General features: G+C 35.1%; 1 protein-coding gene across 5 annotated transcripts in view; it reads left to right on the top strand.

Annotated features, from left to right (window-relative positions):
• Positions 1-755: 755 nt before the first annotated feature.
• Sclt1 (sodium channel and clathrin linker 1) overlaps positions 756-21,136 on the top strand; it is a 161,184-nt gene continuing 140,803 nt past the window's right edge. For all 5 annotated transcript variants that reach the window (XR_013092145.1, XM_076864458.1, XM_076864457.1 and 2 more), the window contains exons 1-2: positions 756-1,210; positions 8,077-8,144. Coding sequence is in view for 4 of the 5 variants with exons in the window: in XM_076864458.1 (XP_076720573.1) it covers positions 1,177-1,210; positions 8,077-8,144 (102 nt within the window). In the remaining variant the exon portion in view is untranslated. The remainder of the gene's footprint in view (positions 1,211-8,076; positions 8,145-21,136) is intronic.

Raw genomic sequence — 21,136 nt, forward strand, 5'->3', positions numbered from 1 at the left:
AGCTCAGACAGAATTACTTTTTAAAACTGGACACTAATCTATCCACAAGTGTAAATTTTACTTATTTTTTTTTTCTTGCACAAAATGTAAATTTTCCTTCTATCTGAGGAAACAAACATCTTGGAAGAAAGAACTGCTAACTGTGCAGGATCTTCGGGGTACTTCTGAGTGCACACCTTATCACCACAGAGTTAAATATTCAGACAACAGCTGTTTTCTTTCTCTAAAGACCCACGAGGAGCAGACCGTTCTATCTTCTGGAGATGAGCAAGTCCGAGCCCCGAAATACTCGAGGGGGGCAGCCTGATGAGGGAGTCTGACAGTCCGGGTTCCCCGGCTGCGGTGGGAACCTACATGCTTTCAACTCCTTTGGCAGGTGGGTGAAAAGCGGGCTTTCCCAGTCCAGAAATGCTCAGAATATCCGCAACTGTAGCTGAAGAATTTGAGGAAGAATTTGAGAGCTTTGGTGGCACCTACCTTTGGGAATTTAAAATAGGGGCCTAATACGCTGTCCACCTGGCGCCACCCGCCCGCCCGCGCGCTCGCCGGCCGCGATACTAGGGTGGCTCAGCCTGCTGTCAGCCAGGTTCCCACGGACCCGCCCACCTCTTGACAGCCAGCCAATAGCGTGCTGGGGCCGCAGGAAGCGCGGTGACGTGAGCGCTGACGCCCGCGTGATGACGGAGGAGGCGTCGCCGTCTCCAAGGAGCGGTCCGGGGCACCGGTTTCAAAGTCGCAGGGCGGGCCGAGTGGACTTCCGCTGCTGGCCCGGGGCTTCGTGGAGGTCCCAGCGTTGCTCCTAGCTTCGCGAAGGTCGCCGCCGCCGAGCCGCCCGCCCGCCCCTTCGGCGAAAACGCAGGCGGCCCGCCGGACCCTGAGAGACCCGCGGGACACCTTCGCACCTGGGTCCCCCTCGCTCCCGGTGGGATTCGGCCGAACGTGCAGCGAGTCCACTTGGTGAGCCCGCAGCGGCTCTGAAATCTGAAGTGTCCGCCCGGGCGCGGGGCTCGCTGCGCCTCGGGGCCGGACGCGCGGCGGGCGGCCGACGGCGGGCGCTGCGTGAGTGGGATGCCAATGCCCAGCTCCGGCGCCTGACAGCCGGAGTTGTGTTTTCCCGCATCGCGAGCTCGGAGCAAGGGGAAGGTGCTGGAAGCTCCCAGCTGAAACTGTATCGAAATGGCCGCAGAAGTCGACCCTCTGGGAGACCAAAGTAAGCTCCACATTCCTTTATTGGGAATTCATAAATGATGCCGAATGTCGTCATCGTGAACCAGGGTGTTTTGAATGCCTGCTGGGTCCCAGCGTGGACATTTGTAAGAAGTTAAAAGAAGTTAGCTGCATAAAAAGCGTGGTGATGTGTGCTCGAGGGTGGGCAGAGCGTTCGGTCAGTGCTTGAAGGTTTACTTAAGCTTACTCGGACGCTGAACATGTTTGTTATGCGCCTCCTGTGCTCTGAAGAAATGAGAGGGCTAATGGCCAGGAAGGGTTTCCAAGTCTGCTGAGAACTGAGAACCCAGAGGCACAGTACTCGCCATTTGTTTAGAAGATGTTCATTGAACTACTGTTTCTATTATGTGCCAGGCACTATACAAGCAGACATGAAGAGAACAGTGTTAAATTCTTGGAGGGAAATATATGAATCCCACAGATACATCAAAGTGGCAGCAACTGCTGGTTCTCTAATTATCAGTTTCCTCATAGGATAATTGGAATTATTAAATAGGCATCAAAATACATAAAGGGTTTAGAGTAAAGTCAGATACATTGTGCTAAAAAATTATTATTAAACTATTGTCAAGGAAATGCTATTTGGGCCAAAACTCAAAATATCAGCATAATTTTTTTTGTTTGAGAACTACATAGATATCCCAAATAGTACAGTATTTGCAATATTGAAGGATTAAGAATATAGTTTGTTTAAAGATTTGCAACAAGGTTGGCATGAATGGAATATGGAGGTTTATATAGGGAAATAGCAAGTGGTATTGAAGTGCAGGAATGGAACTGGATGGTCAAAGGCCTTGTCTTCCATGTGCTGAAGAATTTGGATCATTGCATAGGTTATATACAATTTCACTGCAAGGAATTCAGTTGAAATTGACATGATCAAATTGTGATTTGGAAAGGCCAGTCTGGCTGTTTCAAAGGACTTGCTTGATAGAAGAATGCCATCAAGTAACTGTTGTCATTATTCAGGTAAGAACTGAATTAAGGCAGATGCAAATAGATTGAAGATCAAGGAATTTGGAAGGAGGAAGGGGGCAACTCAAGTTTTTGGCTTGAGCAATGGAGATGGTAGAAAAAAGGCTGTAAGTTCCATTTTGGAATCATAAGCCAGTGGTTAAGAATTTAACCTCTGAGTTTAGTCTGTGTGGGTCTGTAGTATACCTCACTCTGCCTCTTTTCAAGTCTTTGGCCTTGGGCAAGTTTCTTAGCTTCTTTGAGCCTGAGTTTTCTCATTTCTAAAATTAGTATATAAACACAACAACCCTTATGGAGTTCTGAGACTTAGATGATGCAAATAAAGCCCTTAGCATGATTTCTGGTTTATATTACATACAATACACCCACAGTGTCTAACATAATTGACAACACTGTAATACTATAACATTAGCATTATAAATAACCCTGCTCTGTAGTATGACTAACCGGCCACCATCTGAGTGATGTGGGACAGGAGTTGCATGGTGGGGAGATTGGCTAGGATGGGGAGAATACCTGAGTTTTAGAAAGAATGAGTTATAGAAGAATGAGCCAGTCATAATTTTTAGATAAAACTGAGATCTAAATACTAGACCAATAACCAAATAAGACAGTCAATGCATAGTAATTTACTTCTTGAAAAATGAGAGCTAGTTCAGAAGACAGGTGGAGCCGAGAAAGGAAATCTCAAATAGAAGAAGAAAAGATTCACAGTCTTGAAATAACTATTTATGCATGAAAGTGGAACATAGAATGGTAGGGTTTGCATGAAGACATGAGAATGAGGGTCTATGACCCTTCTTCTTTTTCCTTTAAATGTACCTTACATGCCAATTAAAGGTGATAGGTTACCCCACTAAGAAAACCAACCTATACACAAGCTCAGACAGAGTAGATGGGTTCTGTCTTCCCACCTGCTCTCACCTTCTCCACATTGACTTCTGTGGATCTTGATTTATTCTTTTCATTTTTTCCATTTGAATTTGGTAGTCTCATTCAAGACGGTTTGGTTTGGTTTGGTATTTTTGATGTGGTAGCTCTACATTACATTACCTCTAAGAATTACTTTTTCATCTATACATGTGATAAGCACAGACTACTGTCATTCTTCTAGTAGAGTAAACTTCTTGCATATTGGCAGTGTACCATTTTCCACCTCCATCTGGAAAGGGAGGTCTGATAGTCCTTAAGGGACCTGTTCAAAGAGGGACTTTTTAAAAATCAGTTTGAGGAACAATGTTTTCGTTCCTGTAGGTATGGTCAGTGATGTACTCATTTTTTTCTTTTCATTCTCTTAACTATGCCTTTATTAGAGCAGAAGTTTTAATTTGTTTCTTTTATGAGTTGTGCTTTTGGTGTCATATCTAAGAAATCATTGCCTAGTCCAGGGCTGCAAGATTTTCTTTAAGAAGTTTTGTAGTTTTAGGTTTTATGTTTAGATCCACTGTTAAATAGTAAAATTTTGTCCAAGGTATAAGGTAAGAGTCCAGGTTTACTTTTTTTTGTGTATGTGATTGCTCAATCAAAAAGATAATCATTTGTCCAACAGATTACTTTTGTACCTTTGCTAAAAATCGGTTGTCTAATGTGTGTTGATTTATTTCTGAACTCTGTTCCACTGATCTATTTGTATACCTGGACACTAGTACCCCACAATCTTGATTGTTGCAGCTTTATGATAACTCTTGAAATCAAAGTTTAAATTTATTCTTTTTCATCTACCTTGTTCTTGGATAGGCAGAATTAATATCATAAAAAAAAAAGAAATGACCATACTACCAAAAGCACTATACAGATTCAGTGCAATCCCATTCAGAATCCCAATAACGTTCCTCATAGAAATGGAAAAAGCAATCATGAAATTCATCTGTAAAAATAAGAGACCCAAAATAGCCAAAGCAGTTCTTAGCAAGAAGAGTGAAGCAGGCAGCATCACCATTCCAGACCTTAAACTATACTACCAAGCAATAGTAACAAAAACATTATGGTATTGGCACCAAAATAGACCTGTGTAGACCAGTGGTACAGAATAGAGGACACAGAGACAAACCCACATAATTACAGTTATCTCATATTAGACAAAGATGCCAAAAACATATTAGAGAAAAGATAGCTTCTTTAACAAATAGTGCTGGGAAAACTGGAAATCCATATGCAACAAAATGAAATTAAACCTCTATCTTTCACCATGCATAAAACTCAACTCAAAGTGGATCAAGGACCTAGAATTAAACCAGAGACCTTGCACCTAATGGAAGAAAAAGTAGTCCCAGATCTCCATCATGTCAGATTAGGCCCCAGCTTCCTTAATAAGACTCCTTTGGCGCAAGATTTAAAACCAAGAATCAATAAATGGGATGGATTCAAACTAAAAAGCTTCTTCAATCCTTATCCAGTTGAGATCTGTAGGTATGGGGACAACAGGCTCTGAGCATAACAGTAAGGCAAAGTAAGCAGCTGATCCCTGGATAAGGTGTTACTGGGCATATATTATAGAGAAGTAGGGGAATAATCATACTAATAACTTACAAAAGAGTAGATGGACTAATTCACAGCATTTATAGCCTGTGCAAGAAAGTAATAAAAATGAATTCGGGAAAGCATTAGGAGAATGGAAGACAATACAGAGTTCATAGAAGTCTTGATGAGGTCAAAGAACAGTTGTAGTTGGAGTAAGATACTTGAGTTTAAAACATCAAAAGTGGGGAAACTTAAGAGTACTTTTGCTTATGCCCATAACGATACAAACAAAACCCAAATAAGTCAAGTGTGTAGGCCATCAGACATCAGATAATGGTGACTAGAGATATGACACAAATGAGATAAGCTCTAGGACTGCCTCCATTGAATGACTGGACAGACTTTTCAGCTCCTGGTACAAGGAGAGGACATGAGGCAAACATCATCAGGCCGCAACAAAAAGATGGAGTAGAGATTTGGTGGAGACCAACTGAAGTAGAACTGGCAGGAAACAATACAGGTTATTCAAAATGCTTGATACCAGAAGTGTTTCAGATTTGGGAGTGCTTTGGATTTTGGAATATTTGCATAGACTTTATATGCCCAGTAACACCTTATCCAGGGATCATCTGCTTACTTTGCCTTACTGTTATGCTCAGAGCCTGTTGTCCCCATACCTACAGATCTCAACTGGATAAGTACCACCTCAAACTCAAGGTTAACTAATAACCAGTATGTGGCTGACCTGGGAATTGAACCCAGGCAGTCTGGTTTTGTTGTCCATGTTTTTAACTATTCCCTAAAAAGTAGACTTACAAGAAAGGAAAATTATAAACTCATGTTACTTATGTGTATTGGAACTAAAATCCAAAATAAAGTTTTAACAAATCCAGCAGTGAATTTGTGTGTGTGTGTGTGTGTGTGTGTGTGTGTGTGTATGTACATATACATACATTCATTTAATTATTGGGCTGATTCAAGCAATGAAAAGATAGCTTGCCATTATAAAATTATATAGTTTACAAAAGAATATTTAGATTCACGAAGAAACATCAAATTATGTCTTAGAGAATTCAGTATGGTAAATATGTCAGTTCTCCCACAAATTAATGGATAGATTCAATGCAATCCATTTTGACAATCTAGTTCTAAAAGCTTTGTGAACAAGTAATCAAGAGTTTAAAGAGAAGCCAGGTGGGAAATTTCATTTTACTAGGTATTAAAACTTACTATAAACATCCAATTATTCACTCAATATAGTCTTTGCAAATTGATAGATCATAGGTCAGTGAAATAAAAATTCAGAAATGGATTCATACGTTCACAAATACTTATTATAAGTTAAAGCAATATACAAACCAGTGGGAAGAGTTCAAATTGCTCAGTAAATGATACTAGGATAATTGGCCATCCAAACAGGAAAGAAAAATAAAAATATCTTTCCTACAGTATGTAAAAAAATCATCTCCCGATTGATTGAAGGAATAAATTTTCTTTAAACTTTCAGAAAAAAGCATAAGAGGTTATCTTTATGTCTTCAGGATGGGGAAGATTTCCTCAATAGACTTTTTTTTTTTTAAATCAAAGGACAAAATATATGAATAGACAACCTTAGAAATAAAAACTTGGTTATCACAAAAGACAACATCAATAAATGACTACAACAATTACAGAAGCAACTGGTTAATGTGTGTGTATTTGCTTATCTGTAACATAACACAACAGAAAATATGAATATAAAGCCTAGTGAATTATTACAAAGTGCAATACTTATGAAACCACAACTAAGGTCAAGAAATAGAACATTGCTAGAACCTCAGAACAACCACTCCTTTTCTTCAAATTTCGTCAAAGGTAATTAATTTTACACTATAATTTTAAACTATAATTTAGTTTTACCTGGGTTGAAGTTTAAAATATAAGATCATAAACTGTATGTTCTTTTGTGTGTGACTTGTTTTCTCCAACCTGAGATTTCAGATTTATTCATATCATTGTACATAGACATAATTTGTTCATGATCATTAGTCTTGGCTATTTTCTTTGCATTTCCATCTATATTTTAGAATCAGATTTTCAATTTCTATAATTTTTTTCTTTTGAGTATGATCGGAATTGCACCGAATCTATAGATCAGTGTTGGGAGAATTGATAGTTTTATGGTAAACCATGAATATCTCTTAAGTCATTTATTTAGGTCTGTAATTTCTCTCTCCTGGGCGTTTCAGGTGTTTTGTGTGTGTGTGTGTGTGTGTGTGTGTGTGTGTGTGTAAGGGTCTTACACTTCTTTGGTTATATTTATTCCTAGGCATTGATGTTATTTGATGATACTGCAAATGACATCTTTTATTGTTTTCTAATATTATATAATCTGTCATTTTTATGTATAATTATTTTTTTTATTTGGTGTCTAACAACCTTATTAAACTGGATTATTGATTTTAAGATTTTTTTTCCTTTGGATTCTTTTGCATTAACTGCATACACACTTTTAATTATAAAAAATAACAGGGTTTTCTTTATTTATGGCCTTTATACTTTATGTTTCTTTTAGTTATTGCCTTATTGCATTAACTTACACTTCCACTAGAGTGTTGAATAAATATCATGAGAATTTATCCTTGTGTCAGCCTGATTTCCAAGAGAAAGTTTTCAACATTTTTTACCTTACTGTGATATTTATTCTGTGCTTTTGTAAGTTTTCATTATCATATTATGAAATACTTTGTCATTAAAATATCTTGAATTTCATCAATACTTCTTTGACATTCTTGTGTTTTTTTTTTTTTTTTGTACTGGGATTGAACCCAGGGGTGCTTAACCACTGAGCCACATCCCCAGCCCTTTTTATTTTGAAACAAGGCCTTCCTAAGTTGCTTAGGTCCTCATAAGTTTTTGAAGCTGGCTTTGAACTTGTGATTCTCCTGCGTCAGTTTCCTGAGACTCTGGGATTGTAGGTGTGCACTACCATGCCTGGCAGAGATTAGTAGTTTTGATCTTCTTTTTGTAAGTTTATTTTGTATTTGTCCTCTGGGTTTATCTTTATTATTTCTCTCATTTAACTTTCTTTAGGTTTAATGTGCTGTTCTTTTTTTTAGCTTTTTTGGAATGAATTTGTAGCTTCAGGATTCCGCCCCCCCCCCCCCCCCATTACAGATTGAGCATTTCTAATCTGAAAATCCAAAATCCAAAGCTTTTTTTTCCCCATTTACAGTGGTTAGGTATACAAAAGGGACTCATTTTAAGTTCTCAAATGGTATGTTGAAATTAATTGTTCATCTTATGTTGAGAAGCAGTGGAAGTGGACTCTAGCCATTTTTCATAGGTTATATCAAATAATTACTACTATTTGTCTAGTTTTAAAAAGCTGAACATTACCCAATGAGCTTAAATTGGTTTTTCCCTTTGTTTCAGATCAAAGACTAAGTGAAGATTTTGGGACACATCAAATGGAAAAATTTTCCATTCATTCATCTATACAGGTATGTAAATTAATTAAGGTCTAATGAGCCAGATTCATATTTAGTTGTAAATATATCTACATAAATCAATATACATATAGTATAAGTTCTACTTAAAATTATTCTCATGTGAAGTTGTCTACAACACTTTGAAATTTTGCTTACAACTTCGATTCTTGTAAAAGGAAAGTTGTTTTTGTTTAATGAAAATACATTTTTTGTCCACAAGAATTGCTTATTCTCCCTCAATGTTGGAGGAATATGTGGTGTTAAAATGTCTTTTGAGTTCCAAAAATAAAATTCATTCAGGTTTTCAAACATCCTAAATTTGTTTCTAAAAATGTATCTAGTTGTGTGCTATAACTCTCAATTCTCATAAATTGTGATAGAAGTATAAATTAACTCAAATAGAATTTTAAAAATATTTATTTCCTTGAATATCATGTTTTAATAAAAATGTTGGGTGTAAAGAAATTTTTTAACCAATAAGATTTACTTATTGGACTCCATGTATAGAGTATTAAAAGAACAATGGTGGCTCCTAGATTAGCAATGGTTCTCTTCTGAAACAATGAATGTTTTGTTTTGCCTAAGTGTATCTTATAATTGGAGCAGAAAATGTTTTTAATGTATAAAAAATTAAGAAATTGTTTTTGAGGTATTAGAAAGGGCCAGTTTATTGTTGGCTTGAATATAGTTATAATTTTTTTAATGTATCCTCAATGTTCGGTTGCTGCTCTGTGTTTTTATTTCCAAAAATTGAACTCAGGAGTCCAGAGAATCCTAAAGCTATCCATCCTCAATTCACTGTGATTATCTTGTTATTTTTATATATATTACTTTTTTATGGATACTTAATATAGAACTGTAATCATTTAAATGATAGAAAATCTTTCATAATCCAGCAACCTTTAATTTTCATTAGTTTCTTAGGGTTTTTGTTTGTTCTGTTTTGTTGTGTCTCTGCTGAATATTTTGTAGCATAGACCTGAAAAGATCTCTGGGCAAGTTATTGCAAGGCATCTGCTTGAAGCTATGACTGACTTGATTATTAAAGATGGTTTTACCAGATAGTGTAGCAGTGATCCAGATAGCCCTTCAGATGTACCTGCATTATGCATTGTGATTATAATTAGTTGAAGCCTGAGGGTAGCAGACCAAGAGGGACAAATTTGCACTCACCCAAAAGTATACCCTTCAGAGCAATTATACCTCCTTTAATTCTCTGAAGGTGCAGGTTCTCTTATACATACATCAGTCAAATCCTGATTCCTATCACTTATTTTTAGTGGTAGCATTTTGTTCCTGCCTAAGATTCCTCTACAGTCCCCCATATCTTTAGCACATATTGCTGTTTCAAAACTCCCATCCCCATGGGTCTTGCTTTTTACTACATAATTTGTGATCGTGAGAAGGGAGGTGATACAAAAGCAGAGGGGGAGATTAGTCTGCTTTCTCCATAATACCCATAGTCTCAGCCTATGCAGTGAGTGTTCCTTTTGAGGTTCTTTACTCCAGAAACATTAATTGAATTTCTGGAAAAAATCCTTAGGAGAATTTTGTTTGTTTGTTTGTTTTCTGTTCATTTTATAGTAAGGGAAAAAGTACACAGGAACTCATTATCAAGGAGCACAGGGGACCCAGAAGCGCGGGCTCAGATCTCTTGTCACTGTCATCTGGTTGCTACTGTAAGCAGTAGAAATCCTTCATGAATTTTTTGCCTCCTTTGTACAGCTATGTGTCCCAGATGTCTAGAACAGTTCTTATCAGGAGGTGCTTGATCAATAATTCTTGATCTTTCCCCTTCATCCCTACCTGCTGATCTTTCAACATGATTTGAATTGTCACATATAGTGAAAGTCAGGGAGATGTGAAATGTTATGATCAGCCTGGGAAATACAAGTGCATATTTTGTCATTTTATTTTTCAAGATGGTACATGAGGTACCCTAGAATTACCAGGATTTGTGTTAGACGAACATATTTTATGGTTTTCCCGTATTGGAAAAATAAAGTCGCAGGAATTTGATATTTCTTGTATTTTTAGTTTGAACTTCAAAATTTTTTTTTTGTGAAAATTAGATGTGTAATGGTGAAAAATCCTTTAGTGGTAGTAGTATAAAATGTTCATGTGAGCTTATATTGGAGCAAAGTAAGCTTTGTGAATTGCTTTTTAAAATGACCGTTTGAAGAGTATTGTTCTTAGAAGAATACATGTTATCTTTAGAACTAGCTATACTTAAATTCTATGAACATCTCTGAATATTGGAGTCTTTCAATAGGTTGAGAAACTTATATATTTAATATATTAACTATCTGGCTCATTATATATTCATAATTTAATCAGCTTTTTAAAAAATCTTATTTCTGCATTTATAATTATTTGTAACTTTTTAAAGATATTTTAAATAGCAACTGATTTATTAAATGATACCTTCAGGATTCTTATGAAATTTAGTTGTCTTTTTAAATTATTTTGTATTCTCTATATAAGTAGAAAATATTTCTAGTGGCATTGCACTCTGAGAGTGTCGTAATGGGCACTAGATGAAAAATATGCAAAGATTAAAAATATTTTATTTAAGGAAGTGAGTGGGAAATTAATTTCTGTCTTTTCCTAATTCTTTCTTCCTGGGTTTTTTGTTTTTTGTTTTTGTTTGTTTGTTTGTTTCTACTGCATACTTGCCTTTTCTTGAACCCAGGCTAATTGAATCCTCTTTGGAACCTATGCCATGGCAGTATGTGTGTACTGAGAGGTGAGGCTAATATTTTGGCTCTCTTTGGATATGCTGAGGAGACAGGGTGAAATATTAAAAATAAGTTACTTTTTCTGAAAACTATCCTAAAAATATTTTCCTCCTCTATCTTGGGAATTCTCTTTTTCTTCATTATCCCTTGTAAATAAAATTTAAATTTAAAAAGAATAGTCTGCTAGGAAAAAAAAGACATGTTAAGCTGCAATTAAAAGGATGTAAGGAATAACCTAAAAGCACAATTTCAGAGCTGTGTGAGTGTGTTCTGGTGGGGGAGGACATTGGCTTATTCAACAAACACTGTGCTAGGTAAACTTTGGAACCAGAGCTATGAAAAAGATAGACGAAGGATCCTCCTCCCATGGAAGAGATATGAATTAATTAAATAGTTAAAATTACAAAATTCTACAAAGAAAATAAATAGGGAACTGTGATACAGTCTTTATAGGTCATTGGGTAACAGAGACCGGTTTTTGGAAGGTCAGAGAAGGCCTTTCTAACTCAAGATAGAACAGAAAATAAAGAACTAACCAAAGACTGTACCAAGAAGAGACCCTGAAAAAGGAAAGAATTTGGCATGTTTTATGCAGTATGCAGGAGTTGTTCCCAACTCAGATCAAATAATGGATGTATGAAAATTGCATGGAAGCAGACACTAAGGCTCTGTGGATTAACAAATATAAGACTCAGCAGATTAAATACAGCATTCTATCTGTACTCTTTGACTTGAGTCAGGTACCTAGCTTTCAGGACATTGTTGTCTGATAGAACTTTCTCTGATAGAAATATACAATTGTGCACTGTCCATTTTGGTAGCTACTAGTCTCATGAAGCTTTGAGCATTTGAAATTAGGCTAATACACATGAGAAAGTGAATTTTTAAATTTAATTTGGCTTTTAAATGAATGAAACTAGGTTTAGCTAGTCTTATATGCTTATAGCTCTTGCATTGATCAGTGTAGTTCTAGACTCCCAATCTGATGAATCATTCATGTAAACCCTTGAAGTACTGATTTTTCATCATCCTATGACAGTAAGATATTATTTAACACATTTTTTAAACAAAGTTCCAACTGAGTTTAGCAATTTCTTATGCTGTTTATCTTATGCTGTACTGATAAAAGATGAAAATCACTCTCTCTATGATCTGAATGAAAAGCTTAAAGGATTTGCTGAAATCCTCTAAAATGTACAAGAACATCATCACAAAATGCTAGTTAGGCTGTACTTTATTTGGGGAATAAATAGATGGGGAGTATGCCATTTACTTATTTGATAGACAATACTGATTAGAATCAAAGGCAAAATTAAAAACTCAGAATTGTAATTAGAATGTTTGATGAGTGCATAATTTTGTTAGAGGAAGAAAAATATCCAGAGAATGTGCTTACCTAACTGCAATCTATTGACTTTTTTTTCTGTGTTTCACAATCACCATCATCTTACAAAGTCATCATGAAATCAAAGATTAATAGAAATTAATGAGGATCAGATTTTTTAAAGATTCAGTATATATAAAGTTCTATAAATATTTTGTTTACTTAGCATAGTTTGTTCAATTTTTTTTTAGAGAATGTAGAAAAGTCATTTACAAATGTTTATATAGTCAGTTTTAGTCTTATTCTGCCCAGCATGATTTTTTCCAACTACATCTTGTATTATTAAGTAATGGAATCTTTTTTTCTAAAAATTTCACTTTCAAATGGGAAGGGATTGCTAAATCTACATTTTTTATTCTTCCAAAGACTTTTTAAAAATATAAGTAAATTTATCATGTTTATTCTAGGAATCTTACAACTTTTATAATTGCTTTGGATTATCAGGTCATTCATTTTTATTCCTTAGCAACTGTTATTACAAAATATTTTTAAATATTGTTTTCACAGAATTCAATTTATTAATACTTATTGAGTACTACATTTATGCAAGGAACTATGCCAAGTTCTTTAGTGATGTGAATAAAATAAAATGACCATATCAAAGGAGCTTAAGAACAACATGTGGGGATACAAATATTAAATAACTAGGTAAAAGGGTATGTTATTATATCTTAAAAGCATTAAAACCAAATATGTCACAAAAGAAATATAGTTGGAGAAACTGAGAAACAGTTTGAAGAATATAGCATATTTGTTAGGCAATAAAGAGTAGGTAACATTTCAAAAGAACTTGATTGGAGGCCAAAAGAGGGGGTGATGGAAGCATTTTAGATGCACCCACTGACCTGATGAGTGGCCAAAGGAAGCAAGAAAGTAAGAGTTGTATTTAGTAAATAAAATATACTTCAGTTTATGTGGTGTTTGGATACATGAGAGAAGTAAAGGAAAATAACATTAAAAACAGTATATTGTAGAGAGTTGTGAATAGTTAAGTTGAGGAGTTTGGACTTAATGTGTTAAGCATTAGTAGACTACTACATTTTTTTAGAATAACAACTACTTTCTGAATAATCTGAGAGAAATTTACTCATTATTCATTTAGCTATCACTAATTTGGTGTATTCATATATGAACATAGGAAAGTTATGTCTGATTCATGATATAACTAGTTATGTCTATAGTCTTTCCCATTTCCATCCTCCCTCCTGTCCCCCCAACTCTGCCCTGTCCAATCTGGTATACCTCCTCCCCCCCACCAATTGTGAGTCAGCATCCTCATATCAGAGAGAACATTTGGCCTTTGGTTTTTGGGGACTGGCTTATTTCACTTAGCATGATAGTCTCCAGTTCCATCCATTACTGGCAAATGCCATAATTCATTCCTCTTTATGGCTGAGTAATATTCCATTGTATGTGTATACCACAATTTCTTTATCCATTCATCTGTTGAGGGTACCTAGGTTGGTTCTATAGCTTAGTTTTTTAAATTGAGCTGCTATAAACATTGATGTGGCTGCATCACTGTAGTATGCTGATTTTAAGTCATTTGGGTATATACCAAGGAGTGGGATAACTGGGTCAAATGGTGGTTCCATTTCCATTTTTTTTTTTTTTTTTTGAGGAATCTCCATTCTGCTTCCCATAGTGGTTGCACCAATTTGCAGTCCCTCTAGCAATGTATAAGTGTACTTTTTTCTTCACATCTTCACCAACATTTATTGTTATTGTATTCTTAATAATTGCCATTCTGACTAGAGTGAGATGAAATTTCAGTGTAGTTTTAATTTGCATTTCTCTTGCTAAAGATGTTGAACATTTTTTCATATGTTTGTTAAATGACCATATTTATTCTGTGACGTGTCTGTTCAATTCCTTAACCCATTTATTGATTGGGTTATTTTTACTTTGGGTGTTAAGTTTTTTGAGTTCTTTATATATCCTGGAGATTAATGCTCTGTCTGAGGTGTGTGTGGTAAAGATTTTCTCCCATTCTATAGGCTCTCTCTTCACATCTTAATTGTTTTCTTTGCTGTGAAGAAGCTTTTTAATTTGATACTATCCCATTTATTGATTCTTGATTTTACTTCTTGTGCTTTAGGAATCTTGTTGAGGATTTCAGTTCCTAAGCAAACATGATGGAGAGTTGAACTTACTTTTTCTTCTAGTAGGTACAGGGTCTGTGGTCTAATGCTTAGGTCCTTGATCCATTTTGAGTTGAGTTGTGTGCAGAGTGAGAGATAGGGCTCTCGTTTCATGTGGTTACATATGGATATCCAGTTTTCCCAGAACTATTTGTTGAAGAGGCTATATTTTCTTCAGTGTATGCTTATGGTGCCTTTGTGTAGTATGAAATAACTGTCTCTGTGTCCTCTATTCTGTACCATTGATCTTCGTGTCTATTTTGGTGCCAATACCATGCTGTTTTTGTTACTACAGCTCTTTAGTGTAATTTAAGGTCTGGTATTGTGATGCCTCCTGCTTCACTTTTCTCACTGAGGTTTGCTTTGACTATTCTGGGTCTCTTATTTTTCCAAATGAATTTCATAACTGCCTTTTCTATTTCTATGAAGAATGTCATCAGAATCTTAATAGGAATTGCATTAAATCTGTACAGTACTTTTGGTAGTATGGTCATTTTAACATTATTAATTCTATTTAAGAACATGGATGATCTTTCCATCTTCTAAGGTCTTCTTCAGTTTTATTCTTTAGAATTCTGTAGTTTTCATCATAGAGGTCTTTCACCTCTTTTGTTAGATTGATTCCTCCCACTTCCTTTTGAGGTTATTATGAATAGGATAGTTTTCCTAATTTCTCTTACAGTTGATTCATCACCAATGCATAGGAACACAATTGAGTTATGGGTGTTGATTTTATTTCCATTTACTTTGCTGAATTTATGAGTTTTAGAAGTTTTCTGGGCCTTCCAAATATAGAGTCATGTCCTCAGCAAATAGTGATAGTTTGAGCTCTTCTTTTCCTATTTGTATCCCTTTAATTTCTTTCTTCTGTCTAATTGCTCTGGCTAGAGTTCCCAGAACTATGTAGAATAGAAGTGGTGAAAAAGAACATCCCTGTCTTGTTTCAGTTTTTAGTGGGAATGCTTTCAACTTTTCTCCATGTATAATGATGTTGGCCTTGGGTTTACATATATGCCTTTTATAATATTGAGTATGTTTTCCAGTGTTTTGCACATGAATGGGTACTGTATTTTGTCAAGTGCTTTTTCTTTAAGTATATTAATATGATGAATTACATTATTGATTTCCATATGTTGAATCAGCCTTGCATCCTTGGGATGAACCCCACTTGATCATGGTGAAATATCTTTTAAAATATGTTTTTGAATGAAATTAGCCAGAATTTTTAAAGAATTTTTGCTTCTATGTTCATCAGGGATAATGGTCTAAAATTTTCTTTCCTTGATGTGTCTTTGTATGGTTTTAGTATCTGGATGATACTAGCCTCATAGAATGAATTTGAAAGGGTGCCTTTCTTTCCTATATCATGGAGTAATTTGGGGAGAATTGGTGTATGTTTTTATTTGAAGATCTGGTAGAACTTGGCTGAGAATTTGTCTAGGCCTGGGCTTTTCTTTATTGGTAGGCTTTTGATGGCATCTTCAATTTCATTGCTTGAAATTGATCTGTTTAAATTTTCTATGTCCTCCTGATTCAAATTTGGATAGGTCATATGGTTCTAGAAATTTGTTGATTGATGTCTTTAAGATTTTCTATTAGAGTATAAATTTTCAAAATAGTTTCTGATTATTATCTATATTTCATTAGTGTCCATTGTGATATACACTTTTTCATTGTGAATTTTAGTAATTTGAGTTCTGTTTCTTTTTCTCATCATTAGCTTGGCTAAGGGTTTATCAATTTTGTTTATTTTTTCAAAGAATCAATTTTTTATCAGGTTTTTGAATTTTTTTGTTTCAATTTCATTGGTTTCAGCTCTGATTTTAATTATTTCCTGTCTTCTGCTCTTGGTGTTGATTTGTTGTTCTTTTTCTAGGGCTTTGAAATGTAATGTTAGGTTATTTATTTGGTGACTTTATATTCTTTGAATGAATGATCTCATGTATTGCCTTCATCGTGTCCAAGAGATTTGATATGCTCTGTCACTATTCTCATTTACCTCTGTGTGTTTTTAATTTCATCCCTGATTTCTTCTGCTATCCAGTGGTCATGCAATAGCTTATTATTATAAGTGTCCAGGTGTTAGAGTAGCTTCTATTTTTAATTTTCTCATTGATTTCTAATTTTATTCCATTATGATCTACTAGAATATAAGGTATTATCTCAGTTTTTTGGGTTTTTTTTTTTTTTTTTTTTTTTTTTTTTGTATTTGCTAAGAGTTGCTTAGTGGCCTAAGATATAGGTCTGTTTTAGAGAAGTTATCTGTGTGTTGCTGAGAAGACAGTTATTCAGTCATTGATGGGTGAAATATTCTATATATGTCTGTTTAGTCTAAATTTTTCATTTTTTTTTTTTTTTTTTTTTTTTTTTTTAGTTCTGTAGCTTCTTTATTTAGTTTTTGTTTGGAGGGTCTGTCCAGTGGTGACAGAAGTGTATTGAAATCACCCAGTATTATTGTGTTGTGATATATTTGATTCTTGGAGTTGAGAAGGGTTTGTTTGATGTTCTATTGTGTGGGGCATAAATATTTTATTATTGTTATGTCTTGTTAAGATATGATTCCCTTAATCAATTTTGAAATGCCCTTTTTTGTCACTTCTGATTAACTTGGGCTTGAAGTCCACTTTATCTGATATGAGGATGGAAACCTCTGCCTGTTTACAAGATGTATGTGAATGATATGCTTTTTCCCATCCTTTTACTGTCAGTCTGTGGATGTCAGTCTTTGCCTATGAGGTAAGTCTCTTAGAGACAGCAGATTGTTGGATCTTGGTTTGTTTGTTTTTTTTTTTTTTTTTTTCAATCCAATCTGCTGGTCTTTCCTTTTGATTGTTGAATTTAGTCCATTTACATTCAGTGTTATTATTGAGATATGATTTATATTCCCTGTCATTTTGGTTTATAATTTGAATTAGTTTCTCTTCTGACTGTTCTTCTAATGTAGTCTAATGTAGTTTCCTCCTTTTCTCTTTTATTTTTCATTTCTTCTTCATGAGATATTTTATTGAGTATGTTTGGTAGACCAGGCTTTCTAGTGAATTCTTTAACTTTTGTTGATAATGGAAGGTATTTATTTTATCATCAATTATGAAGTTTAATTTTCCTGGTATAGTATTCTTGGCTGGCATCCATTTTCTTTCAGAGCTTATATATATTATTCCAAGACCTCTTAGTTTAGGATTTTTTTGTTGTTGTTGTTGTTGTTTTGTTTTGTTTTGTTTTTTTGGCAGGGGATACCAGGGATTGAACTTGGGGCACTCAACCATTGAACCACATCTCCAGCCCCTATTTTGTATTTTATTTAGAGACAGGGTCTCACTGAGTTGCTTAGCATGTCACTTTTGCTGAGGCTGGCTTTGAACTGGGGATCCTCCTGCCTCAGCTTCCTGAGCCACTGGGATTACAGGCATGTGCCACTGTGCCTAGCTCAGACCTCCTAGTTTTGAGGATCTGGGTTGAAAAATCAGCTGAGATCTGGATTGGTTTCCCTCTAAATTCAACTTGATATTCTTCTCTGCAACTTTAATATTTTATCCTTATTCAGTATGTTAAGCATTTTCATAATAATGTGTCTTGATGTGGAACTGTTGTAATTTTGTATATTTGGGGTCCTGTAAGTCTACTGTATCTGATTTTCCATTTCATTCTTTAGGTTTAGGAAATTTTTTTATATTATTTCATTGAAAAGCATTCTTTTGGTTTATGTCTCTGATCCTTCATCTATTCCAGTAAATCTTAGATTTGATCTTTTCAGGTTATTCTGTATTTCTTAGAAGTTCTGTTCATGGTCTCTTAACAACTTTTCTCCATGGTCAACTTGATTTTCAAGATTAGATATTTTGTCTTCATTGCCTGAAACTTTGTGTTCCAAGTGGTCTAGTCTGTTAGTGATGCTTTCTATACAGTTTTTTAATTCTTTTTGTTGGTTCCCTCATTTTGAGGATTTCTACTTGAGTCTTTCAGAATTTCTGTCTCTATTGAAGTGATCTCTCACTTCCTGTGTTTTCTCTCTGCTATATTCCTCACATTGTCTTTTACTTTGCAGAGTAGTCTAACTATGTACATTCTAAACTCTTTCTCTGACATTTCTTCCACTGTGGTAGTGATAGATTCTATTATTGAAGAATCTTAGTTTGTTTGGGGTGATTTGTTTCCTTGTGTTTTCATGTTGTTTGTGTATTTCTCATTTGACAGTATGGATGTGAGGCAGAAGAGTTTCTCCCCCATAGACTTACAGTGTTCCTGAAGGTTTCCAATACCTCACTGTTGGGGAAACAAATAATAACAACAACCAATACAAGCAACATGCTGCATCAAACTAAATAATTCCTGCTGTGAATTTTTTTGTGACAATATTGTCACAATAAACAAATGATTTGATTAGTTATTCCCTACAATAAAAAATAGTGAGTTTGCAAAAGGGTTTACTTTTTTGAATGGTGAACAGGGAGAGAACAGAAGTGATGCAGGATGTGATGATTATGAGGGAGGAGAGAGCATAGAGTAAAATATTAAAGGAAGAGTGGAAGAACAATAGAGATTGCCTATTAGAAGAAGAAAAGAGAGAAAAAGATTCAAGGAAACAGGTGAGAGGAAAAAAATATATATATGTATATATATATGTTAAAAATTAAAAATAAAAGAATACAAAATAAAATGAAATATACTAATCAAACTTCCTAATACTCAAAAAACCTGATCCATGAAAACTAACTGGTTTCAAAATGCTAGAAATGAGAAAAGAAAAAATGAAATAAATATGTGTAAATGTCTGTAAACAATAAGGTCACAGAGAAAAGGAAACAGGAAAGAAAAAAAAATGATCTCGAAGAAAAGTTAAAGAATTGTTTCCCTTGGAGTTCAAAGGATGCTCAGCTTTTATTCTCAGTAATTGGTGAGGATGTTTGGACTGTGATGCTTGCTCTACCGTCAGGGTCATCTTGCTAGTGTGGGAAAGGTAATACCCTAGGCAGAACTCCTGGAGGGGAGGTGGTTTAGGCTTAGGCATGCTCCAGGCTCTTCGCTGGATGCCACTTGATCTGGAGATTCTAAATCAGTGCACCTCCAGGACCCAGCAATTGCCAGTCCATGCTGAAAGACCGCCCCACAGGATCTCCCTTGGGTTCCACTTGTGTGGTGGAGGAGCCAATTCTTAGTCCACTACCTTACCTACAGACCCCATGTTTCCTGGTCTCATGGTAAGTCTTGATAACCTAGGATAAATCACCTTCTAAGATTACATAAGCTATTGGATGCATTTATACTCATGTGGTGTCGCTTAACAAAGGGGGCACATTTTCAGAAATGCATTCTTATTATACAAATGTCATGCAAAGTATTATGCAGACCTACACACTATGATGTCAATAGGTAGTATTAACTTATAGAACCCCCATTATATATGCAGTCTGTTGTTGACTAAATGTTATTTAGCAAGTGATGGCATTCTTTAACTCTTTAAGCTTACCTTTCTATTTCATCCAGTTCTTATTATGTTTCTCCTGGAACCATGTGAACATGTCATTTTGAAGATTTTTTTCATTTTGTGAGCTAATTCTTCCCATGTGGATTGAATACTTATAATTATGTACTTTGGGTTAGCCATTACATTTGGGGTTTTGTTTTTTTCATATTCAGAAAAGAAATTAAAAATTAAAGAGCTAAGGTTTGTTAAGAGCCTGCCATGTGTTAGGAATTACATTAAATACGTTCTACATAACTATTATTTTTTTTTTAATTTATACATTTTTAAGCATACTTTCAAGTGCAGAAATAAACACCTGTGTATCCACTACCTGATTGTGTCATTTCTTAACTTTTTGCCATAATTGTTGTATTGTTTTTGTTAAGAAAAAAAGTATTATAGAAATGATTGAATCGCTCTGTGTACCCTTTTCCTTGCTTATTTCTTTCTGTCCTCTGCCAGTGATAGTCACTGTCCTGAATTTACTGCTTTTCAATACTCCACATACTGTAATAACTTTTAATATGTATGATCAAGTCTGAATAGCTTTATGTTACCATTGTCACATTTTCAAACCCTAACATAAATGACAGTATTGTATTACACATATCCTTCTGCAGAACTGCTTTTGCTATTTGGTACATATATTACCAATTTGTACACTATTGCTGCTATCTACTACATTCAATTAAACTATTTTGACTAAATCTATTATCTGTTGTCTTTTTGAAAAAATTTAGATTTTGTCCAATTCTTTAATTTTTGCCATATTGTTTAAATACATTATTGAACATGTCTCCAAATGTACATCTAAGAGAGGTTTTTTTGGGGGAAAATATACTCTTAAAACTTAACAGTTGTTTTTAAAAAAATAACCAGTAGAAAATGAGCAATAGAGAGCAAGAAGGTAGTAGTTTTCTACCATCATATCCTTTCAGTCCATGCATTTTGACAACCATCCACAAATAAGAGTACCTTTTTAGGAATCCAAGGGTCTAGCAGCTAAGTTCTAGCATTCTGTTGGAGGGGCAAAAACCAAAACAAAACAATTTAGAGAATCGATGCATTGAAGAGACTAAGCAATGTCACTTTATCCACATTACCTCTCCCCCAAAGTAGCACTGCTTAGTAACAAGAGAGACCCCCTTGGCCTGAAGGTCTTCATGTGGGCATAGTAAGGGAGCTGTGGCTTCCCAGCTGTGCAAGGTATTCCCAAGAGGCCCACTTTTTTCTTGAACCAGAATATTGAGGGTATCAGCATAGCTGAATGTCTAGGA

The sequence above is a fragment of the Callospermophilus lateralis genome, chromosome 8 (genome assembly GCF_048772815.1).
Source record: "Callospermophilus lateralis isolate mCalLat2 chromosome 8, mCalLat2.hap1, whole genome shotgun sequence".
Taxonomy (NCBI): domain Eukaryota; kingdom Metazoa; phylum Chordata; class Mammalia; order Rodentia; family Sciuridae; genus Callospermophilus; species Callospermophilus lateralis.